At 39.7% G+C, this 20,271-nt stretch overlaps 1 protein-coding gene across 1 annotated transcript in view; it reads left to right on the top strand.

The window, feature by feature from the left end:
- The window catches only part of mosmoa (modulator of smoothened a), a 37,945-nt gene extending 37,066 nt beyond the window's left edge, over positions 1-879 (top strand). The window contains exon 3 of the mRNA XM_085784283.1: positions 47-879. Within this exon, the coding sequence (XP_085640409.1) occupies positions 47-231 (185 nt within the window). The 3' untranslated portion in view covers positions 232-879. The remainder of the gene's footprint in view (positions 1-46) is intronic.
- The last annotated feature ends 19,392 nt before the right edge of the window (positions 880-20,271 follow it).

Raw genomic sequence — 20,271 nt, 5'->3', positions numbered from 1 at the left:
GTGTGAACAGTAAACTAATATTTTCTCTCTTGCTCCTTCTTCCTAGTGATCCTCTTCTGCATGGCGGCACTCATCTTCCCCATAGGCTTCTATATCAACGAGGTGGGAGGTCAGCCGTACAAGCTTCCCAACAACACGGTGGTGGGCTCGTCGTACGTGCTGTTTGTCCTCTCCATCTTCTTCACCATAGTGGGACTGCTGTTTGCGGGCAAAGTTTGCCTCCCGGGCTGAGGACTCGACCCGTGCTGCCTCTGGACTGACACGAAGAGGCTCTGAAAATTTTATGGGATTTACTAAAAAACACACACACAAAGACTGAAAATTAAAAAAACAACAAACTCTGGACCGGGAAGCCCGAAAAACAGAGAAGCCTCAGCTTATGTATGTGTCAAGGGACCGCAACACCACCATGGAGTACCTAACTACTAAAAGATGAAAACGAATAAATGAACAAAACACTAAAAAAGGAGGGGGGAGAGACATGGGCACAAAGGGTTGTAGGAGTGTGAGAGAGAGAGGGGGCAGCTGAGGCTGTCGCAGCACCCTGCCACTGTTGATTTAAAAAATGGCCGTCTCTCTGTTGAAAAGGGTGCTTAATGTGCCGCTGTCATGGCAACTGTGGCCGCAACGCTGGCCGCACATTTCTTGAGGACCACTACAGCCACTCGCTCCTCGACTTGACCCCAGCCCTCCCGCCCCCCCCCCCCCCGCCCTGCCGCCCTCAGCAGCACACATCTGCACCATCACGACCGCCCCTGTTGTTGCTATTTTTGGCTTCTCTTAGCTATTTCAGGTGTGTGTTTTTCTTTTTCTGTTGTTGTACATTTTGTGTTTGTATGTTTTTTTTTTCGTTTTTTTTTTCTTCTTGCACCCTCCTCCTCCCCCGCTGCCTTTCCACTGAAGTAGTTTGAGTGTAATTGAGGTTCACTGAACTAAAACCCTTGAAGGATATGGGTGGAGATGGAGGTGGAGATGGAGGTGGGGGGGGGGATGCGGTTGGCTTTTTGAGTAGGGTTTATTCTCGCCTGGCGCATCACACAGCCTCAGGTGTGTGTGTGTGAGAGCAGCTGTGATCGCAGCTGTCTGCGCCGACACACAGGCTACTGTTGACAAGAGGCTGGGGCAGGTGTTGCCTGTGCCACCTCTTTGTCTCCAACCGGCTGCAGCTCAGGAGCAGGTATAGCGATGAGGGGGGGGGGGTGACCTTGCGCGGACGGACAACAGAACAGGAAAGTTGGGTACCATAAAGGAGAATGCCACTCAATGTTAAAGGACAATTCCAGGCGAATTCAACTCGGGGTGTATGTTCCTATCATTTTAGGTCTAAATGAAGGAATCTGAAGATTTTCAGTGTAATTGCTCCTGTTTTGCGGTAGTTGCGTCTGTCCCCGCATCGCCACGGCAGCAATGAATGGGAGTGGATGTAAGTTCTTCTGTTTAGGCTGTTTACATCCCTCAAAGCCGCAATTTTTTTCCACAGACAGCGTCAGATGGCGACTCAAACATGCACCGAGAAGTTTATTTACTTCAAGCAAGCCGACATGTTTGTAAAACTAGATCTAATTCAAAGTCTCCCGGAGTCTCGCGCGAGACCCAGTTGCCGTGCTCGGTGTGTTCAGGTGCAGTGGGAAAGCTACTGTTTGTGTCATAAACACAGGAATATCAACTCTTGACTTGCTTCAAGTAAAAAAAACTTCTCGGCGCATCTTTGAGTAGCCACCTGACGCTGTCTGTGGAAAAAAATGTACACTTCAAGCAAGTCAAGAGTTTATATTCCTGTGTTTATGACACAAGCGGTAGCTTTTCCCACTGCACCTGAACACACCAGCACTGCAACTTCGGGCTCGCGCGAGACTCCGGGAGACTTTGAATTAGATCTAGTTTTACAAACATGTCGGCTTGTTGAAGTAAATAAACAGCGGAACTTACATCCACTCCCATTCATTGCTGCCGTGGCGATGCGGGGACAGACGCAACTACCGCAAAACAGGAGCAATTACACTGAAAATCTTCAGATTCCTTCTTTTAGACCTAAAATGATAGGAAAATACACCCCCGAGTTGAATTCGCCTGGAATTGTCCTTTAAGACCTTGCATAATGTTATTTATGTAGACAGCAATAATAACGTATCAAGTGTAGACAGCTGATTTGCTAAGATAAAAACCCAGGACACTGCAGCTGCACATCTTTTTGCCAATAACTAGAAGACTGTGAATTTAGAGAACGATCATCTGAACATAAACGCACCTCTTGTATTTGTAGTAATAATAATCTTAATCCTGTTTAGAGCAGCCACAAGCATAGTGACTGACTATAAAGTATTTTTCAAAGATGTACATCGCCGCAGTGTTACATTGCTGAAGGGTTAAAATGAACTCATCTCGTTAATTACAGTAGACAGTATTGACTTTTATGAATAGACGATGAAGTTGTGTGTGGTGTGAAAATAACGTGAATGCTGAAAATTGATGGTATTCTCCTTTAATGTTGGACAAGAAAGAAAATGAGCCAGGAGCATTTTTTTTTTGTTTGTTTTTGGTCTTGTTTTGTACAACAGTGAAGGCACTGGGACTGCAGGTCAGGTCCATGCATGGGGCTGGGCCTCAGTGTGCTGCTTTCTGAGTGCCTGTGAACTCAACACACACAAACACACATTTGAGCGCACACAGCCATCACACACAGTCTGCACTGCACTGTAGATCCACACATTAGGACTGCAGCACACACTGTGTTTCTCATTTAGTTTCCCAATATTGAAACGTCCCACAGCACGATGTGATCAATCCAGATCTTCAGTGCAGCTAGAAGAGAAAAGCCTAAAATTCTCATATTTGTAAACTGGAATCGGGAGTTTTATTATTTGCTTAAAATGTAAAGTTAATTCTCGTTACTGTTGGAGATTCATTTATTTATTTTCTGCTCTAACAAGTGTTTCTGAAAGAATGGCCGGCGATTACATATAAAACCCAAGGTGACGTCCTCAAATTTCAGATGTTTTCCAGTTTCCCAACTTTCTAAGACGACGTTAAATTTCAGAACACACACAGTGAGGTGCAGACCGATGTGAGGAAAATTCAAACATGTAAATCTTCTCCAGTGCAGCAGACAGTGTTATCATCTTCCTGTGAATCATTTTAATTGATTTATGTATAATCCTATTTTTAGACAATAAATAACAATCACTAATAGATTTTCAAGGGAAATCGAAATGACCAGAAATATAATACATAATACTACAACAACCACCACGTTAGAGCACTGTAGCACAGATTTCAAAATCTTTTTTTGGATGTAAACAGGAAATATAATGTTTACAGGCCCGTTTACATTTGACACAGTGGTGCCCTTGAAGAGTTTGCCAATGTGTGTTGAAACAGCCATCACTGGAGTATTTTGATGCTGATGAAAACCTAAACATTTCATTAACCTCCTGTCTGGTGTTGTACGGACTTTATTGGAATAGTGTTCTCCGTATATATTCAAAGACCATGTACTACTACTGACCTTAATGCAGCCAAGTTGTTACAAGTAAAGCTGCAACTAGTCTTTATTTTCATCACTATCTATCTATCTACAAATGTTAATATCTTCAGATGCTTTGTCTTGTTTGACCAAGAATCCAAATATATTCAGTTTAGTGTCATACAACATAGACATGCATCAGATGCTCTGTGCATGTTGCAGCTCCAGACATCAGACCAGTTCATTCATACAACTAAATGTACAACTTAGCCAGTCAGTGTTTGTCACTTCTGCTTGAAAAATAATCAATCGATGATCAGAATAGTTGACGATCAGTTTTCTTATCCTAGGTTGTTTCGGCTCTTCGGCTCATTTACAGAACAAATCTCACAATTAGGCTCATTCTGTACACGTTTACACTCTACTGACACTCAGATCCCTCCTGGAAAGTGTGTGTTTGTGTGTGTTGAGTCAGTCACAGAGCTCGGTCACCAAGTCTTAGCCTTTTTGTTTTGTATTCCTGCTCAGCTTTTCTTACTCTCGGTCTGATGATGTATACTGCTAAACTATACACTCTGCAGTGCCCCTGTCTTGGGTGGTTCAGTATTGTGCCATGACCTGTTTTTGTTTAATAATGTACAGACACAAAAGGCAGGATTTCTGTATTAGGAAGCACTGTGCATTCAACAGTATAGGTAACAGAAATAGAAGCACCACAAATGTATAAAAAAAAGAGAACTTCTTACCTCATTGTTTTTGTTTCTGCTATTATTTTCTAATGGTGGCAATGTGTGCCCTCTAATTTGTCTCTTGGCTTGATCGGATGTCTACACATAAAGCCTATGATCATAAGAAATTATTTATCACTGAATAAAAAGAGAAAAAATGGGTGTGCGTGACTCTGACACAGTGGGAATGGTTTATTGTGCTTATTTATTGGGATGTGACATTTCTAACCTGCAGCTGAGAGGATGAACAGAACAGAGACGATCGTTTGATGAGAGAAATTCTCCTAAAGGCATTTAACCTTTGAAATCAGCATTTCACTTCACTTCATTAAGTCGGAACAAAAAACAGACGCCCGCTGTGATCCAAGGACAGCCAAGGATGTGTCGGTGTTTTCAGAGTGCATCTGCTAAAAGCTTGTTGAAAAGTGTTGATGAGCAATTAAGACAGAATTTCCATTTGGATGTGTGTTTTTCTCTCTCTCTCTCTCCCTCTCCGTCAAATCATCTATTAGTGACCTTGCAATCTATTTTTAGACCGGGGTTAAGTGGACTAATTAATGCAGTAATTTTAGGCTTTTAATTTGCACACTAAACATTGTCTTTCAGAATAATACTTATGCTTGGTTTCAAAGACGACCGTTAACATGCAGCACTCGCATGGACGAGAGAAGTTGAACTGTCATTTTGTGACTTTGTGAGCTAAAACCTTGCCCAGAGCACATGCAGTGTTTTATACTGACCTTGCTACATTTCCTAAGCAATATGATTTGTTATTTGGGGAAAAAGCATCTATGGACATCTATGGTGACATTGCTTGTGGAAGCTTCTAGCATTGTTTTCCAGCACCCAAACTTGACCTTTAAAAGGTCAGCTTTTTCAGGAGTTTAAATGGGCGTCCTTCCTTCCCACAGAGGTTTTGAATGTCTTTTAAAGGAATCGTTCAATATATTGGAAATACATTCATTAATTCATACACAATATTTGTTAGGTATCCAGTATAGGACCCTTAACAGTTGCTTTATTGAAAAATGTGGTGACAGAATCTGCATTTTCTTTTCGTCACCATGAGGAAGTAATAGTCAGGTATGCAACCTCTTCTAAAAAGACAATGTGCAATTTTTACACTATTTGTCTAAATCAAATGAGATAAAACATGTTAGTTTTAAAAGTGTTGGTAGTGTTGGTAGTAAGTGTTGTTTCCAGTCTTTCTGCTAAGCTAAGCTAAGCTAACAAGGTGCTATGTACAGCTTTATATTGACCAAATAACTGTGCATTTCCAAACATGTTAAACCGTTCATTTATGGCGTGGTGCGACCAAGAGAAAACATTAACGTGTGCAGCAGTCCGTAGTTGTTTTGCTGCAGAAGTTTCATACAAGCAAGCACAGAGATCCAAGGACATGGTTCAATTTTTAGTACAAATCCACCACAAAAATGTCTTTTTTTATTTTTTATCATTAATTTACTCATGTATTCAGTTGGACGAGTCAGTTTCATTTATTTGTCATTTTCTCTGTGTGCAGCTGAAGATAAGACAGCACTACTCCTCTCGGGATGACGCCTCCATTAACCTCACAGCGACCTGCAGTGTGGACTTGAGCATGACTGGTGTTTCCATTTAGGATTTCAGAGGGTCACACTAGTATTTCAGCTCACATCAGTCCAGCCAGCACTCTGCTGTCTGAAAACGGCTGTAGGACTTAAGCAGAACTACAAGAAAAAACGCCTGGGTGAATATTTGAATTTAACTATCACACAACCTGACAGCCTTTACAGTCTGACTTGTATTATTTTATTCTCTAATAGGGGAGAGTGGGGTAAGTTGAGCCACTTTTTGTATTCAGGATCACTACATCAAGACAATTATAGTTTTGTTGCTAACTAACACATCTGCATATATTTCAGGATGTTTTGCATCCCTACAAATTAACAGAATGAGTGTAAATATAACTGTTTTTAAAATATAGCATGTTCAAAAAAAAGTGGTCTTGTGACTCAACTTACTCCATGAATGGGGTAAGTTGACCATAGGAGTGGGGTAAACTGATCAACCCCCCCTTCTTTCCTTCCATCCATCCATCTCCTACCTCCCCCTTTACTTAATATGTCATCTGTCCAGGTTACAGGTGAACACAAACTACAGGGACTTCCTGCTGAGCCACCAACTCACTGAGATTTGGGGAGTTTTGTAATTACGTGGCATCTTGGGAAGAATCCCAGAGATTTTTCTTTGAAAGTAAAGTTTGACACAATATAAACAACTTTTCCTGTTTATATGAACATACTTACTGTAATCACAAACATAGGCCTACAGAATCTTGATTTAATCATTTGGACATATACAGCCAAAATACATTCATTAAGTGTATAGGATAGGTGGCTCAACTTACCCCACAGCTACCTTAGCTTGGGTTTATTGCTCTCACAGCTAAAATGGTGCAGTTTCATGCTAGGTTTACTACCTCATGTTGTAGCTCATAGATACCACAACCCATGTATAAAACAAATTTGCAATCATCTCTTTTGGTCTAAACACAATTCTCATGAAACTTATGATCGACAAAATTCACTCTGGAGAGTGAAAAATGATTTTTTGGTCATAAATGTTAAACCACTTTACTCACGTGGTTCTAATCTTCACAGACTCCATGAAATGATGCCTGCCTCCCAAATATTTGGTCACATGCTAACTTTTTCCTATAGTTTCCTAGAAACAAGGGGTGGGTCAACTTACCCACTGGCTCATCTTACCCCACTCTCCCCTACTATATTTTATCATATAATATAACTTGCACTAACAGACATCCCACACATCTATTCTTCAGCAGAACTGCGGTTGGTTAGAACTGGTTGTGGCCTGTGCTGGTGCCCCAGTGTGAGCATTTGGATTCTCTAATGGCATCTTGAGATTAGTCTAAGTGGTCCCCAGAATATGTTTTTTTAATATTCATACTGATTTGGTTCAGTGGACAAGAGATTGATGTTTTTCTCTTGTGTTCATCATGAACAAACATGAATCACTAAAAGCTGTAAATGCACATTCCAATTACTGCAGACTGTCTTGGGGTTGGGAGCGAGTAAAGCTCCAGTTTGACTGTGGGAGTTTTCCCCAGGAACCAGGAAGCTTTTGAGGAACTATGTGCATTTTGAGCACAAGAACAAAGGTGTGGATTTAGTTTCCAGGTATTTAATCTACCCACTTCAAAAAAAAAAACCCCTGCCCTGGTCAGGGGGTGGTACTTTACAAAGGTTCAGGGACCTCGAAGGCAGAGGTGGGGACTTGGACTCGGGACTTGAGACTTGACTTGGACTCGAGTCCCAATTTTGATGACTTAAGACTTGCTTGGTCAAATCAAAAAAAGACTTGGACTCGCTTGGGACTTGATGCCAAAGACTTGAGACTCTACTTGGACTTGAGAGCAAAGACTTGAGACTCTACTTGGACTTAACCCTCTTGACTTGAATTCAAGTCAAGTCACATGCAGCAAGCACAAAATATTAAAAAAAGTGTCACATCAATGTTATACTGTAGCAGCCAGCCAGAGACGTTCCTATAGACCCCACTCCTGTTATCAGTCTTGGCTGTATAATTAATGCCAACACACTAAAGCCTATACCACACATAAAGATAATCTGGCTGATTTTGCCCCGATTTTCCCCCTTTCCCGACCAAAGACAAAAATCGCCCGATTATCTTAGGCTCTTGAGATTATTTTATGAGATTCTGGTTCTGGATTGTGGTGTTTTAAGATTTTAATTCTCCCGACAATCGGCTCGTAAAACGGTTGGCGCCGACAATCGTAAATATTAAACATGTTCAATATTTATGATTGTCGGCTCCGATAATCGTGACCGTTTGGATCAAAAGTCGGCTTGTGTGTGGGGGAACACGACAATCCTGAGTCACCGTCTCCGCAGAATGTGACGTGAAATTGAATGTAACCAATAAAGAAGCAGCTGACTGCAGCACACGTAGCATAACAAACCAGTGTGGCTAACGGCTCCATGGCTACCAAAGACGGTTTAATAGAGTATCTTTGATGGCTAGCATCAACAGAGAAGCTACGTTTGATCACGCAAGATTTCTGGCGTGTTACTGTACGTCAATTTTAAATAGCATAATAACAACTTAACAATTGAGGCGTGGCATGATCTTTATGTATCATTAATTATAATCGATTTGTTTGGGACTCGAAACAAAAATCTTAGGACTTGGTTGGGACTCGAAACAAAAATCTTAGTACTTGGTTGGGACTCGAAACAAAAATCTTTGGACTTGGACTTGACTTGGGACTTGAGAGCAAAGACTTGAGACTCTACTTGGACTTGCAACATAGGGACTTTCTCCCACCTCTGCTCGAAGGGTGCGGTCTGCAGTGTTTTGCATTTCTGATTACCTGCATTTTAATTCACCCAGCATGTTTAAAAAATGCACAGCTGCATGTTGACTTTTTTTCATTGATCTGAGATGCAGTCCCAGAAGGAAGTGTAGCTACAACAGAAGATGATATCCCGCACGAATTGGAATCGGTTGCCCACAACAAAAAGGTCTGATCCAAAATATCATTGTCAATGGCCTGATTTGCTAGCCTATAAAAATCTAGACGCACCCTAGCGCTCTGTCAGGCTACTGATTTGCGTTACGTTCACACAAGATCTAAGGTCTCTTTTTGTTCCTGAGAAAAAAAAAAGAACTTTGGGTTGAAATGCACGTAAAATGAACACATGAAGAACATGAAATATCAAGAAGACAACATTTCCAGTCCTCAAACTTCCATTTATTTTATTAAACCTTTTTTCTGTAAATTCTACTGTACACATTTGTTTTACCTGTTCAGCCAAAGCTTCACTAATTCTAAAGAGAAAATCACTCCTATATTGAACGTTCACACACACACAACTCTGTTTTTAATCAGAGCTTTCAAGTAGACATGGCTTAAGAGGTATTAAGGTATTACAGAATACATTAAAAGGTTTCAAGAGACTAAGGTTGGAAACTGCTGCTTACTGTATGACAAATGACAAAATGTTTCAAAATGCATCTTTATAAATAACTGCAGACTGTGAATTTTACATTAATCTCTACTTATGCAGAGCAATGGCACACACGATGTCTCACTGTGTGTGTGTGTGTGTGTGTGCGCATGCGTGCGCGTACGTGTACAGTGGAAGCATACTGAGGGAATGAATGATAAGGTTATCTAGCAGGACCCACAGACAAGACTGCTAGACCTGATTTAGGCAGGTTGGCAGATGCTTAATAGAGAGTTATTGGAGCAGAGATGAACACTGACAGACCCCATACAGTCCTCTCAGTCCAGATGGAGGTGAGAGACTTTGGCTCAAGTTGCTCAGGTATCCATATGGAAGGAAAAAAAAGTAGAAGTAAAAGCAGGTGATTGTCCTTCGGGGACAATAAAGACTTAAAATTACAATTAGCTGCGCCTCTTCAAACTTTTATAGTATAAAGTTGTCATATCTCATACTTTTATTTCTCATAATTGCTGGATGGTGATAAACTTAACAATGACACACTTTTGGATGGACTTTAAATCACTATCCAGACTTCAATTGTGATTAATTAACAGTTTTATGAGATCAGTTTTACTGCTCAGCCGTAGCTGTTGGCAGTCGAGTGCATATTGACAAACTGTATAATAATGCCTGATAGGATTAGCTGATTTGTCTTGTGAAAATGTTACACGTAACTGCTGGCGGTTTGAAATGTTTAATTGGATGTCACCAATCAATGATCCCTTTCTAATTTTGCGGAAATGTCTGTCATTTAACGAGAGTACGCCCGCCATCTGCCAAAGCAAAGCCCTGCTGGTGTTTCGCGGTCGATTAAAACCATACCTCTTTCACATTTAATGCATTTTTTATGACACACAAAAGTCGCAGAGTAAAATGAGGAACATTTTGCACTGGTGAATAATATAATACAACAGCAGAGATGATACAACAGCTTTCTCAGAGGAGGATTCAAGAGTCCAAGAATTCATCCCTGTCCTGTGCAGCACTGTAACATGCAGGGCCGTTGCTAGGAATTCTGGGCCCCCTTAAAGAATACTAAAGTGGGCCCCTCCCCCTAACTTTTCCTTTTTTTTTCTTAGACTACGTATGTATTATCGTTTTTTATTTAGCCTTCTTTGTTTTGATGCTAATGCAGCATTACACTGCAAAAACTCAAGTATCTTAGCAAGAGTATTTGTCTTATTTCTAGTCAAAATGTCATTTCTAGTCAAAACAAATCTCATTATACTTAAGATAAGACACATCATATTAAAAGTAGCTTGTTTTTAGACACTTTTTACTTCTTTCAAGCATATTTTCACTTGGAATAAGTAGAAAATATCTGATAGTGGAGCAAGTTTTTCTTCCTTATTACAAGCACAAAAAACTTACTTTCACTGGCAGATTTTTCAATTTTATTATGAATTTAAGTGAAAATGATCTAAAAAACAAGTTAATTTTTAGGTAATGAGTCTTATTTTAAGTGGAAAGAGATTAGTTTTGACTAGAAATGAGACATTTGGACAAGAAATAAGACAAATATTCTTGGAAAGATGTTGAGTTTTTACAGTGTACTATGAGTATTAGTCAGGGTCTTACGCAGAATAAATCAGTCATACAAAGATTAGACTACTGGGGTTTTTTATGGGCCCCACTGGGCGCTGGGCCCCTAGAGTTATCATCACCTTTCTCCCCTATACAACGGCCCTGGTAACATGATGTACTTTGTGATGGTGGGAGTAGTGGCGAGGAAATTATCAGTTGATAAGTATACGTATATTTATATATTTTATTTTCCACATTTGCACATGTGCACAGCGCTCCCAACCTTGTGTGAATAGTGTGGCGTCCTTCTGCTCACTAAGATAGATTATTGTGTCAGCGCACTGCCAAGCACGCTTAGATGGAAATATGGCTACCATCTGTTCATGAGGGGCTGCTCCATCTTTGTGCGCCCCCACCTGAGGAGAAGATTGACCTGATGATGATCATGTCAGCGATCGATCTATCATTCTTTAATTATTAAAACAAAACATGATGTGTACTTTCAATAGCTCTTTGTTATCAAACTATTGATTGATGCTGTTGTAATGGAAATAAATCAGTCTAGACAGTATTTATCCATCCAAACATGATTTTTCTTTTAATGTTATGAAAAGATTCTCACTTATTTTAGATCAGTTATGACCTGTTCCCAGAACTTGCTTGGACTGTTTTATTTTGAAATGACATAGCCTACCATCTGTGTCCACTTAGTACTTCCTGCTTTTGTCCAGTTTTCCCTTCTTTGTGATTGTCGGCCCCGCCCTCATGTGTTTCACAGGTGGTCAGTTAGCCTCGCCTCCCTTGTGTTTGTTTCCCCTCGGTTTGTTTCTGCTGGGTTTTCTCCACTTTATTGAAGATAGTGGCTCAGCTAATATCTAGGCCTACTCCATGTCCCCAGCAAACTCCATTAGGCAGGGCCGGCCCTAGGATTTTGGTGGCCCCCTAAACAAGATTTTTGTTTGTGGCCCACTTTAAGCGCAAACACCAAATCACTGGTTAAAACTGAATACAGATGTGTTTGAGGCCATTTTCTCGACTTTTACATATTTTCTTAAATTGATATTTTTAAGACACTTGCAGATGTAACAATACTCAAGTGTTTTATGTCTAAATATTAGAATCTCTGCTGTAAGCACACTGAGGCCAATTTGTCCTAGAACACTGTAGAAAGAAATAATTTAGGCCAAATGCAGACACAACACAATGCAACACAGTTTTTATTTGGACCTAACCAACTCCCGTATCCCTCCGCCCAGGGTTAGCGCCCGCTGATCAGCAGTTGGTTAGGTCCAAATAAAAACTGTGTTTTTCCTGCACTTTGAACGGCTGGAAAAAATTATATTATAGTGAACAATGGAACTGTATATTTTTTTTTCAGGTAAAACCTCTTTTAGGCCGTGAAAATAGGCCGTTTCTTTGGGTCCATTCACAACACTGTATGTTGTAAATCTCTGGGCAGGGCTATGGGCTGGCGTTGCTAACGGGAGGAGTGCAGAGAGTCTTCTACTGCAATTAAAGTACTTAGGGGCTATTTGTAGATAATACAACCCCACTTTAAAAAAAAATGCTACTATCCCTTTAACCAGCTTTTATGGCTGCATTTGCATCTAGAAATCTTAAACTTCATGACAGCTTTTATGGCTGATTAATCATCAATCAATCATCAATAAATAAATAAATAAATAAATCCAAATGTCTGCTGTGAAAAAGCCTATATAAAAGGCAGTAAAGGTGTTGTTTAGATGCTGTGTTAAAAGTGAGGGAACACATGCTGGTCTGATTCACTGAGATGATGTTTTTTTTTGTATTGTTGTTGCTATCTTTAGCTGCCTTCAGTATTGATCGGTCAGTAGGTGGAAAATGGAGGCCCAGCAGAGGATGCAGTGATGTTTCCTTCTAGACGGATGTCTGTCTGGTGCTCGTCAGCAGACCTGCTGCTGGTGAAGCATGAAAAAATAACAAACAAGGACGAGGGAGCTGCAGGGTCAGAGCTGCGTCACTGAAAATGATCACAATGTGAACAGAAAGGAAAAGGCAGGACCTGCTGCATGTGTAGTGAACATCAGTGCTCAGCTGGTCGTCTTACTGCCAGTCAAGTGCACTTTCACCCCTTATAGTGAACTTTTTTTGAAAGCTCCAACTGTGTGTGTATCGGTGCACGAGTGCCAGGTTTGACATACTGTAATCTCTTCACTTACTTTTCAGTGACTTAACTAATTTATTCAGTAATATCTTAGTGATTATTTTTGATCTAGCCTACTTAACTCTGAAATAAGGTGTACTTTTTGTCTTCATTTAAACAAAAAAAATGTTGTACATATTTCTTTTGATAAACCACATTTATCATCAAACAACTATGTGTTAAAGGGTCTGTGTGAGACAATCAACATCCAACTTTCAGTTTCCTTTCAGCTCCACAACATTTTATTATCGTTTTGGTTTTACAGGCCATAACACATTCTTATTGCTATTAACTCATTTCCAACAGTGCTCCTTTTGCACTGCCCCCAGGTAGCCCAAAAAAAAAAAAAAAAAGACTTTTGCTGCTTTAATCTTAAACATTATAGCCTTTGGCTGATGTTTAAAAGTTAAAATTGTCTCCTCTCCAAACTCATGTTGAGCCAATAAAATGAGGGATTGATTAAATAGAAATGTGGAACTGAGCAAAGGGTCAGAAACAAAAATATTCAGACATTTCCTGGCATGGGCATTTTTGACATTCTATACAATTTAAGATGACAATTCATTTTTAATGCATCCTGCAACGGGAGAAGATAAAATGAAACATTTATATTGGCCCACAGCGTCATATTTTACCTCAGTGTATAAGTTTAATCTGCTTGTTCTCCTTGAATACTGCTAACAGGACTGATTAAAAAAACATTTATGGCTAGTGTTATTGACTTAAGTCAATCAGACAAGTTCTGGACTGTGTTACGAACATAAAACAGGTGCTGTATTGTTTCTGCAGTTATGTAGTTCTGATGTGATGTTTAAAGGGATAGTAGCATTTTTTTAAAGTGGGGTTGTATGATCTACAAATAGCCCCTAAGTACTTTAATTGCAGTAGAAGACTCTCTACACTCCTCACGTTAGCAACGCCAGCCCATAATAGCCCTGCCCAGAGATTTACAACATACATTGTTGTGAATGGACCCAAAGAAACGGCCTATTTTCGCGGCCTAAAAGAGGTTTTACGTGAAAAAAAAATACACAGTCCCATTGTTCGCTATAATATAATATTTTCCAGCCCTTGAAAGTGCAGGAAAAACACAGTTTTTAATTGGACCTAACCAACTCACGTATCCCTCCGCCCAGGGTTAGCGCCCGCCGATCAGCAGTTGGTTAGGTCCAAATAAAAACTGTGTTTTTCCTGCACTTTCAAGGGCTGGAAAATATTATATTATAGCGAACAATGGAACTGTGTATTTTTTTTTCCAGGTAAAATCTCTTTTAGGCCGTGAAAATAGGCCGTTTCTTTGGGTCTGTTCACAACACTGTATGTTGTAAATCTCTGAGCAGGGCTATTATGGGCTGGCGTTGCTAACGTGAGGAGTGTAGAGAGTCTTCTACTGCAATTAAAGTACTTAGGGGCTATTTGTAGATCATACAACCCCACTTTTAAACAAATGCTACTATCCCTTTAAATGCTGCTGCAGCAAGGTGAAAGTATTTTCTCCTTTCCTTTTGTAAAGGATGGTAAACTTTATTCTATGTACAAGGAGATAAGATAGGGAGCACTGCAGCTTATACTCCTTTGCTTATTAATTAGAGAATTCAAGCAGCTCTTATAATGGTGCATGCTGCAGACACTCGGATACTTCCAGCACATTTCACTTAAACAAAGAGACTTTTCAACCACCACAGCCCAGGTTTACAGCTTTGGCGTTAAATCTGCAGCAGCTTCATGTTGCTGTCATGTTGGGGACACTCAGGGGGGCGACAGCTGGACTTTCAGCTCTGTCACCGTGTATTTCTGACAATAACAGAAGGCTGCAGGAATAAACACAAACACATGTTACCACTGCATGATCAACTGTGGAATGCAAAGGACATCTGCTGTCACTTAGGTGTACCCGAGTTTACTAACAGATGCTGCTGAACATGCACACGCACACACACAAGTACGTCTGCTGTCATGTGCAACTAACACAGCTGCCACAGTGACTGGTGCATTTGCTGCAGTGTCATGTTTTCTGACATCACATTGTGACTGTAATATGTAACATGACCAGACACAAGCAACAGAGCCACTACTGTATGAATATATTTATAGTCTAATCTATTATACAGTGTTTAAAATTATTATTACACATCATGTCTTATTGCTGCTCTGAACCCAGGCTGTGTCAGGAAGGGCATCTGGCATCAGAGATACCATTATAGTTGATACTGAAATGAGTATGAGAAGCATTAATATTCTGGGCAAAGTAGATGATGATTTGATCCAAGATCATTAAGTCAATTATCAGCAACCAGGTTATAAGTAGAAGTAATGTGAGAAGATAAAATGTCTTGCCTGTCTAAATTCTGATTACAAGTTGCCGGCTGATCACGAGGCCATTTCTGCAGAGTCTCTCATTAGCACACTGACTCTGCCAAGCTGTTATGTAGTTTTCTTAGTTTGTGTCCATGCCAGGAAAACAGGAAAAATGAATCACAAACAAACAGCTCATCATGTTATGTCATGGTTTGAAAGGTGGTAAATTCAACAGAGCCAAGAAAAAAAAAGACAATATGACTCTAGACATGAGTCAGACTTTACATTACAGAACAAATGAGTACTACAATGAGTACACGGAAATGTTGAGTACCCCAAAGTTTTATGTTAGAAATATATAGTATGGGTCCCCAGTATTCAGAAAATGCCGGATGCTAACTTATATATATTGGACAAATAGCATAATTGACACAATTAGCATAAATTAGCATAATTGCCTATATGGGCAATATTTCAACAAAATTGACTTGGCTGATCTGGGCAATATTGGAGTGGTTTTAGGGGTTATTGATGATGCTGAATCCATTTCTGACATTTTCAAAATTCAAAATGGCTGTCTAAACCGGAAGTGACCAGATTTTAACTGCCAGTGGGCCAATTTTGATGGATTTCAAAATCTGGTCACTTCCGGTTTAGACAGCCATTTTGAATTTTGAAAATGTCAGAAATGGATTCAGCATCATCAATAACCCCTAAAACCACTCCAACATTGCCCAGATCAGCCAAGTCAATTTTGTTGAAATACATGCCCATATAAGCAATTATGCTAATTTATGCTAATTATGTCTGTTATGCTAATTGCCCAGTATATATAAGTTAGCATCCGGCAGTTTCTGAATACTGGGGACCCACACTGTATATTTCTAACATAAAACTTTGTGGTACTCAACATTTCCGGGTTCACAATGGGGCCCTATGGGCTGGCAAGTAGACTAATAGGCTATTGTACAGTATATGTTTATATTGAACATCTGGACATTAACCGCACACATCTGGTTTTCTATGCTGATATCAGTGTTATTTACGTAAATTAAGACTTAATGAGGATTATAAAAATTTACCAAATGTTTTGTATTTTTTTGAATACCGGTAATTCATATGTTAAAATCTACATGTTATGTGTTCAGTATAAGCATGAAGGTTTGGAAATGTGCTTCTTGTTGGATCTCCATCAGCACTAATAATTTGGGGGAATGATTCTCTTGTGGGTTATTTTGATGATTTGTCATGCCACCTTGCTGTTACTTCAGCCTTCACGTCCTCAAGCTCTAAAACAGTTTTTTCAAAGACCTGCCACTCAGTCCTCAGTGTTCACCGACAGAAATGATCAATAATCACCCAATAATGAAAGGAAAAGCACTGATGTTACTGTCCGGATGTTTTTGCCCATTTGTTGTCACATTTTGTCAGTGACAAAATTTTACCCTGCGATCCTTGCTTCAGATCATTTCATAGGCTGTGAATGTAAGCTATGCAGAATAAGAGCTTCTAGCAGTGTGTGTGTGTGTGTGTTTTCTTTTCCCAGAGACTCATCATCTGTCAGGTGAGAGCTTGAAAAGCAACTGAAAGTTACGGAGAGCTGCTGGTGGTTTTGGATTCCTGCCACACGACCATGGTCTGTTAGTCATGCTTACTTATTTCTTTTTTTTTAATCTTCCTTCCGTTCTTCAGTGTCAACACATCTAGGTGTCTCATGCTTCCACCAATGAAGTCAGAAGTTGTTTTCATAGGTCAGTGTCTTTTTATCAAGTGACCTAAAGGTGGTGCTACTTTGCAAGTATGAATATGCAGTCATCTGGAAAAAAAAAAGCCTAAAATCTATTATATAGTAGGCAGGGCCGTAGTATAGGGGAGAAAGGTGATGATAACTCTAGGGGCCCAGCGCCCAGTGGGGCCCATAAAAAACCCCAGTAGTCTAATCTTTGTATGACTGATTTATTCTGCGTAAGACCCTGACTAATACTCATAGTACACTGTAAAAACTCAACATCTTTCCAAGAATATTTGTCTTATTTCTTGTCCAAATGTCTCATTTCTAGTCAAAACTAATCTCTTTCCACTTAAAATAAGACTCATTACCTAAAAATTAACTTGTTTTTAGATCATTTTCACTTAAATTCACAATAAATAGAAAAATCTGCCAGTGAAAGTAAGTTTTTTGTGCTTGTAATAAGGAAGAAAAACTTGCTCCACTATCAGATTTTTTCTACTTATTCCAAGTGAAAATATGCTTGAAAGAAGTAAAAAAAAAAAAGTGTCTAAAAACAAGCTACTTTTAATATGATGTGTCTTATTTTAAGTAGAATGAGATTTGTTTTGACTAGAAATTACATTTTGACTAGAAATAAGACAAATATTCTTGCTAAGATACTTGAGTTTTTGCAGTGTAATGCTGCATTAGCATCAAAACAAAGAAGGCTAAATAAAAAACGATAATACATACGTAGTCTAAGAAAAAAAAAGGTGGGGGGGCACATGATCAGAAAGGTACCGGGGTTCATCAAGTCATTTAAACATCCTGAGGTCTGCACGTGCAGCTATAGCTTTATACGTAATTTGAAGTCAATATTCAGCTTCTTTTATCTCACATTTGAGACATTTGGTGAAAATAGAACGGCAGAATGACAACATTTGTGCTCAAAAAGCAATCTTACAAAATTTCAGTTTAGACTTGTTTTCTACACTTATCTATTACTGTATTCATATCCTATTTCAAGCACCAAAACAGTTCATTCTCATGACTGAAGGAGTGTTTTCACAAGGGATTTGACATTTTTCAAAAAGCAGACCTCAAATTTCCAGCATTTGGCCTAAATTATTTCTTTCTACAGTGTTCTAGGACAAACTTAGCCTGATGCATCAGCCGCTTATTTCATTACATTTCAAAAAGCGTCTGAACCTGAGCCATAGGGATTCGTTTGCTTCCGGGAGGCGGTTGCTTACATTTGCTTCAACTAATCGCTGCTGCTTGGTGGTCACGTGTGCTATACACCGGTTAAGCTCATAGGTTAATCTTGAGCGCTTGAGTTCAACGTCATCGCCTTCACTTACCCGTCTGTTCGCTGATTGGTCCGTCCGCAAACCGAAACGCATTGCTAGTGTCCTGACTACATTGTTGAGGCAAATGAAATTTGCCGGAACCAGTAGGCGGCGCTAGCCTGGCTAGGACAAACTGGCCTCAGTGTGCTTACAGCGGAGGTTCTAATATTTAGACATAAAACACTTGAGTATTGTTACATCTGCAAGTATCTTAAAAAGATAAATTTAAGAAAATATGTAAAAGTTCGAGAAAATGGCCTCAAACCTCAGAGGGCATAAACACGTCTGTATTCAGTTTTAACCAGTGATTTGGTGTTTGCGCTTAGAGTGCAGGGCCACAAACAACAATCTTGTTTAGGGGGCCACCAAAATCCTAGGGCCGGCCCTGATTACCGAAATACTATATAGCCGCAGCGAAAGTGCCCAGCCATTATTCACCAGACTACCTTGTGTTATCCCGAAGAGTCGGTCACACACACACTTGCATGTGGATGTGTTTGGTATGTTGTTGTAGCTGTAGGAGCTGGAGGAGCGGCTGCAGTCTCACGGCCCACAGACCGAGCCCCCTGACCAGTGTTTATTTCTGCTGAGCCCCACTGTTTATTTTCACGAGGGTATTAATGTGTCTTTTGATATGGCTCTTGTGTTATTTTAGATGAGTCATTGGGGAATGCGTGGGCACATGTGAGAACAGTTTGTGCCTTTGCGAGGTCAGTGAGACGCATACATGAGAGGATTGTGTTTGTGTGTGTGTGTTTATTGTGTATTTGTTCAGTCAGAAATGCACACTGGTATGATAATAATGAAGGCTTGTTTGTGTTTCTGGAGTCAACAACATCACCACCAAAAGATGAGAATAAATTGTGAAAGGACAATGTACTGAAATTCAAACATTATGTAATATTTTTCAGTTTCAATTATAATTCATGCCTGAAACAAAGTAAACCTCACGCTCAGAGTTCATTGACGTATTTGCCTGACTGTCTGTCCTCTCTTTGTCCCCCAGACTGTGGACTGTGGTGTCACGATGGGAGTTGGGGAGTCAAACCAGGAGAAGAGGTAAAGAAGGTAAAGAACAACAGCCTTCCAGCTTGTATCCTTCAGTTATTTAAATTAAGAAAAGGAAACTATAATTTAAGAGGTGTTATTGATTTTTGAAATGTGTAAAGTGAGAACTAATATAAAATACAAATGTGTTTCAGTCTTTAGGAGTTAAAATGTGGAATAAGCTCAGTGATGAGTTGAAGACATGTAGTTCTTTGTTGAGTTTTAAGAAAGCCTTGAAATGTAAAATAATGAAAAATTATAAAATACAGTAATGATTACTTTCATCTTATTATTTTGGACTGCTGACATTCTAGGTAATTTAATTTCATAGAGTGTAAAGGATAGGCAAATATAAGCCTTGGGCTTCAGCCTATTCCCTTTTCGGTCACTGTATGATATTTTCTTTTTTTGTGTGTGTGTTGTGTATGGTTGCAATTGTGTATAATATGTTTTGGCTAAACTGTTCACACAAAATGGTTGATTTTGATGTTGGTGTTGTATGACCGAAATAAACAAATTTCAATTCAATTCAAAGAGTGACCTCCTGGCGAGAGGCCTCGAGCAGACCTGCTGTTATCATCTTCTGTCACCGTGCTGAAGAGCCCCAAAGAAGCAAATAGCAGGAAACAACCCAGCGTTTCACCCCAGGAAATATCTTATGAAATTCTGAATAATGGTGCCTTCATGTGCTATGGTAATTATGGTAAATACCAAAAGACGACGTGAAAAGTGCACATGAACACCCTCTCATGTGGTATTTTCCACTGGGCAACTCGTAGAATTTTTTGATGCCCGAGCTGCCGAGATGAGAATAACCTTTGACCTTTTCAACATGGCGGCGAGCAACGCAAGATTCGTTAATGGTAAGCAAGGCAAGCCTTTAGAAAACAGTTAGCAGCTATTCACTTTATGTATGCGTGCATGTACAGTAAAAAA

The sequence above is a fragment of the Trachurus japonicus genome, chromosome 8 (genome assembly GCF_045865225.1).
Source record: "Trachurus japonicus isolate A0001 chromosome 8, Traja_1.0".
NCBI lineage: Eukaryota > Metazoa > Chordata > Actinopteri > Carangiformes > Carangidae > Trachurus > Trachurus japonicus.
The sequence above is the reverse complement of the archived record's forward strand: the minus strand, read 5'-3'. Positions and strand labels throughout refer to the sequence as shown.